This window comes from Sapajus apella, unplaced genomic scaffold (genome assembly GCF_009761245.1).
Source record: "Sapajus apella isolate SASKATOON/1434 unplaced genomic scaffold, GSC_monkey_1.0 scaffold48, whole genome shotgun sequence".
Classification (NCBI taxonomy): domain Eukaryota; kingdom Metazoa; phylum Chordata; class Mammalia; order Primates; family Cebidae; genus Sapajus; species Sapajus apella.
Window position 1 is genome coordinate 17,797,588 of NW_022436988.1, and position 5,821 is coordinate 17,803,408.

Consider the following 5,821-nt stretch of genomic DNA (forward strand, 5'->3'; position numbering starts at 1 on the left):
CGCTCTTGTTACCCAGGCTGGAGTGCAATGGCGCGATCTCGGCTCACCGCAACCTCCGCCTCCTGGGTTCAGGCAATTCTCCTGCCTCAGCCTCCTGAGTAGCTGGGATTACAGGCACGCGCCACCATGCCCAGCTAATTTTTTGTATTTTTAGTAGAGACGGGGTTTCACCATGTTGACCAGGATGGTCTCGATCTCTTGACCTCGTGATCCACCCGCCTTGGCCTCCCAAAGTGCTGGGATTACAGGCTTGAGCCACCGCGCCCGGCTAGAAGCAGTTCTTAAAGTCATGACCAAGTACATCTTTCACAAGCAGTCACACAAGGAAGAGAAAACAGCCCCTTGTTTAAAAACATTAATAACTGCACATCCACATTCCCAGCATTATTAAACACTAGACAAAAGGTGGAAGGAACCTGGGGACCCACGGGGGATAAATGGATAAACAAAGTATGGTGTATTTATGTACACTGAGGCATTCTGCAGTCTTATCAAGGAAGGCAATTCTGACACATACGACAACATGGATGAACCTTGAGGACATTAATTGAAGTGAAATAAGCCAGTCGTGAAAGGACACATGCTGTATACTTCCACTTATACGAGGTGCCTAGAGGAGTCAAACTAATAGAGATAGAAAGCAGAATGGTGGTGGCAGAGGATGGGGGAGGAGGGGATGGGGAGTGTGTAATGGGGACAGAATTTCAGTTTGGGAAGATGAAAAAGTTCTGGACATGGATGATGGAGAAGGTGCATGATGACGGGAATGCGCTTAACGCCACCGAACTCTGCATTTAAGCATTTAAGCATGGTTAAAGTAGCAAATGTTATGTTATGTATATTTTACAAATATTAACAAATAATGTTTGAAAGAGTACAAAAAACCATTAAGAATCTCAGGATGGGCCAGGCGCAGTGGCTCACACCTGTAATCCCAGCACTTTGGGAGGCAGAGGTGGGCATATGACTTGAAGCCAGGAGTTTGAGACCAGCCTGGTCAACATGGCGAAACTCATCTCTACTAAAAATATGAAAAATTAGATAAGCGTGGTGGCACACAGCTGTCTTCCCAGTTCCTTGGGAGGTTGAGGCAGGAGAATCGCTTGAACCCAGGAGGCAGAGGCTGCAGTGAGCTGAGATTGCACCACTGCACTCCAGCCTGGGCAACAGAGTCTCAAAAAAAAAAAAAAAAAAAAAAGGAAAGAATTTAATTTCAAGATGGTGGCTAGTCATAGCAGCTCATGCTTATAATACCAGCACTTTGGGAAGCTGAGATGGGAAGATCGCTTGAACCTAGGAGTTTGGGTAATATAGTGGAACTCTGTCTCTTAAAAAATAAATAAATAAATAATTTCAAGATGGTAACAGCAGAGCATTAAACCAAATGAGGAAGGCTGGGTGCGGTGGCTCACGTCTGTAATCCCAGCACTTTGGGAAGCTGAGGCAGCAGATCACCTGAGGCCAGGAGTTCGAGATCAGCCCGGCCAACATGGTGAAACCTTGTCTCTACTAAAAATACAAAAAATTAGCTGGGCATGGTGGTGGGCACCTGTAATCCTAGCTTCTTGGGAGGCTGAGGCAGGAGAATCGCTTGAACCTGGGAGACAGAAGTGGCAGTGAGCCAAGATTGCACCACTGCACTCCAGCTTGGGCAACAAGAACAAAACTGTCTCAAAAAAATTTTTTTAAACCCAAATGTGGAATTCTTCTTGGCACAGGGCCCTGTGTGACTGCACAGGCTGCACACCTGTGAAGCCAGCTCTGCTTGCTCTCAATCAGAAAAGGCTTTCCCTGAAGAAAGAAGAATTACCCTCTGCATGAACCGTTCAGGAAGTCCATTCCATTCCCGCTCCCTTTTCTCATCTTTTCCTCCTATTTTCATTTTCTCCCATTCTGTTTCTGATCCCCTTTTCCCTTCCTCCTCACCCTCTGCCCTGCTGTCTGTATCCCAAACCCATGGGAAAATCGTGGTAAATCGGCTAAAAGAACTTACTTGCTTTGTATTTGGGTAGTATCCAAAAAGCCAGAATTAGGATTATCACCACCATTATCACCAGCAGCGGCAGTAATAAGCCCAGAAGCAGTAGCTTCAGACAGAAAGGACAGCTGTCCCCGCCTGGAAGAAGACAGCATTCACTGGTGACCATAGCACTTTCTTTTCAAATGACAGTAAGCAGGTAAGTGTTCTAGAAAAGGCAATGTCTCCCAAGTTAACCAATGTACTATGCACCCAGGTTCCCAAACGGTCACAACAGCTGCAACTCATGGGACTTATTAGTCAATAAAGTTCTTGGCCGGGCGTGGTGGCTCACACCTGTAATCCCAGCACTTTCGGAGATCAAGGCGGGAGGATCGCCTGAGGCCAGGAGTTTGAGACCAGCCTGGGCAACATAGTGAGGCCTGTCTCTACAAAATAAATAAATAAACAAATAAATAAAAAGTAGCCAGGCATGATGGCATGTGCCTGTGATCCCAGCTACTCAGGAGGCTGATGCAGGAGGATTGCTTGAGCCCAGGAGATGGAGGTTGCAGTGAGCTATGATTGTGCCACTGCACTCCAGCCTGAGTGACAGAGCCAGAGCCTGTCTCAATAAATAAATAAGTTAATAAATAAAAATAGGCTGGGCGCAGTGGCTCAAGCCTGTAATCCCAGCACTTTGGGAGGCCGAGGTGGGCAGATCACCTCAGGCGAGGAGTTTGAGACCAGTTTGGCCAACATGGTGAAACCCCATCTCTACTAAAAACAAAAAAAGTAGCTGAGCGTGGTGGTGTATACCTGTAATCCCAGCTACTCGGGGGCTGAGGCATGAGAATTTCTTCTACCTGGGAGGTGGAGGTTGCAGTGAGCCGAGACTGTGCCATTGCACTCTAGCTTGGGTGACAGAGTGCAACTTCATCTCAAAAAATAAATAAATAATAAAATTAAATAATCAAGTGTAAAAAGTCATGACCAAGCACATCTTCCACAGAGGGCATCCAAAGAAGAGGAAAGCAGCACAGCATTTAACAGGACGATTACCAATAACATTGCTGGGCTCATCAGCACCAGAAAAGCTGGGGTGTTTCCTGGGCAAAGCCCTGAGCCCTGCTGGCAGGTTTGGTGTCACCCAAACAGCTGCTAGTTGTTGTGTTTTAGCTGCAGGCCAGATGCTGTGTTAGGCGCTTTGCCTGTGTTGCCTTATTTATCTCAGTGGCACCACTCTTCCTTTTGTTTGAGACAGATTCTCACTCTGTAATCAGGTTGGAGTGCAGTGGTGCGATCTTGGCTTACCGCAACCTCTGACTCCCTGGTTCAGCCTCCCGGGTAGCTGGGATTACAGGCACGTGCCACCATGCCCCGCTAATTTTTGTAGTTTTAGTAAAGATGGGGTTTCACCATGTTGACCAGCATGGTCTCGAACTCTTGACTTCGAGTGATCCATACTCCTCAGCCTCCAAAAGCACTGGGATTACAGGCATGAGCCGCTGCGCCTGGCCAGCATCAAGATGAGGTGAGTAAGGCTCAGGGAGGTGAAATGACTTTCCTAAGATCACACAGCTAGTAAATGGAAGGGCTGTGACTCATAGCCAAGTGCCCGACTCCAGCAGGCTCCCTCCCTGAACACCAGGGCGTGGGCTCTGTTCTGAGGATGTGGCTGGGTGAAGTGGTCAATGTCCAAGTGTACCTTCTGCCTTTGCTAACCTAGCTCCCCTGCCCTCCCCTTCCGTCCCCACCCCTCCCCTTCCTCCCCCTTCTCCCCCTCCTCTGCCCTGCCCTTTTCTTTTTATTTTTTCTTTGAGACAGGGTCTCGCCCTGTTGCACAGGCTGAAGTGCAGGGCATGATGATCACAGCTCACTGCAGCCTCGACCTCTCAGGCTCAAGCAGTCCTCCTACCTCATCCTCCAAGTAGCTGAGACCACAGGCATGCACCACCACGCTCAGCTAATTTTTTTTATTTTCTGTAGAGACAGGGATTCCACCAAGTTGCCTGGGCTGGTCTCAAACTCCTGGGCTCAAGGTGGGGAATGGGTGGGCAGAGGAGTACCTGCAGTTTCTGGAAGCGAGTTCAGACCTGCTTGAAAGAACTCAGGTAGCTCTTACCTGTTGAAGGCATGGTGACAGGTTGACTGTATGCTGTATAGTTAGGCAATCTGTTTTTAGCTCCACACCTATACTCTTCTTCTTCTCCAGGGTTCTTCCTGGTTAAGTTAAATTCAGCAGGCTCCCTGTTGTACTTGGAAATAACTGGCGATATGGCAACATGTTTTTCAAAGAAAGTGTAATTGATGGGCAGTGAGCCGTTGACCGAGAGGCAGAGTAATGTTATATGTTGGTCTGTTTCTGTTTGAATGACTGTAATGTTCAGCACTGGGGCAGTCACTGGGTCTGGAAGAATGAAAGTAAACGTGAAAAGGATAAACAGATTGAGTGCACTCACTCAGACCACAAATATGGGTGGAACCCTTACTCCATTTCCGGTTGTGCAACCAAGATGAATGACCCCCACTTCCCAAGAAGTCAAGAAGCTCACGGCCCACTGGGAAGGGCCACTGGGTATGTGGCTAACCCTGCACAACGTGGGGTTAGCTGAGTTTCTCAGCCCAGTGCTGAGAAAGCCAGAGAGTGGAGGGCATCTCTCTGCTTTGAGGAATTGGGGTGCGAGCTTGCGTTTCCTAGAATTCACAATCTGTTTATTGTTAATAATGAAGATAATTTTGTCAATGATCCAGTTCTAAGTGTGAAGTTGAGAAGAGGTTCTAATGTTTATTTTTTATAGACATGCAGTATTACCTGCCCTCAAGTGATCCTTCCACCTCGGCTTCCCAAAGTGCTGGGATTATAGGCACGAGCCATCCCACCCAGCCCAAGAAGTGCTTTTATTCTCAATCTTTGTAAATTTACAGCAGGTTTTTTATAATCCAAAAATATCATTTTCTTTTCAATTTATTTATTTATTCAGAGATAGGGAGGGTCTTGCTCTGTCAACATGCTGGAGTGCAGTGGCACAATTATAGCTCACTGTAACCTCAAACTCCCAGGCTCAAGCGATCCTTCTGCCTCAGCCTCCCCTGTAGCTGGGACTACAAGGGCACAATGCTGGCTAATTTTTAAAAGTTTTGTAGAAACAGGGTCTCACTATGTTGCCTGGGCTGGTCTCAAACTCAGCTTCAAGTGATTTTCTCACCTCAGCCTCCCAAAGAGCGGGATTTCAGGTGTGAGCCACCACACCCAGCTCCAAAAATATCATTTTCTCTAACTGTACTTTTTTTTTCTCTAATTTTTATTAATAACCTTGGAACAAATACATTAATAATTCTTTATAGTCATATAGCATTTTACAATTTTGAAATAACTTTCACATAATACCAATTGAACCCTCACAACAGCCCTGTGAGGTAGGCAGGGTAGGTGTTATTTTCCTACTAGTGAGAACGGTACTTTTATTTATAGAACTCAGCTGCACAATTATCTTTCACTTCCTCCAAAGAGCAGAAGGTAACCCTGCTAAATAGATTCAAGAGAAACTCTCAACAGAGAATATGCTATGACCTAACAGAAAAAACCAGCTATGTTCTATTATAGAACGCATTAATAAGATAGTGTTGTAGAAAAGAAAGCTGTTGATTATCTATCATGTGCCAGGCATGCCATTCATATGACCTCATTTGACCTTCACGACAGTCTGCAGTGTAGATAGTATCATGACCATTCCATAGATGAAACAACTGTGCTTCAGAGAGACTGAGAAATTTGCCTAAGGTCACACAGCTAGTAAATGGCAGCGTCAGACTGACTTCAAGAGTCCACACTTAAAAAAAATTTTTTTTTTTAATTCACTT

The 5,821-nt window shown here is 46.2% G+C and overlaps 1 protein-coding gene across 4 annotated transcripts in view; it reads right to left on the reverse strand.

Annotated features, from left to right (window-relative positions):
• The window catches only part of MILR1 (mast cell immunoglobulin like receptor 1), a 32,173-nt gene that overhangs the window by 13,565 nt on the left and 12,787 nt on the right, over positions 1-5,821 (reverse strand). For all 4 annotated transcript variants that reach the window (XM_032241970.1, XM_032241971.1, XM_032241973.1 and 1 more), the window contains exons 4-5: positions 4,083-4,367; positions 1,994-2,116 (exon numbers count right to left, since the gene is read on the reverse strand). In XM_032241970.1, coding sequence (XP_032097861.1) covers positions 1,994-2,116; positions 4,083-4,367 — 408 coding nt within the window. The remainder of the gene's footprint in view (positions 1-1,993; positions 2,117-4,082; positions 4,368-5,821) is intronic.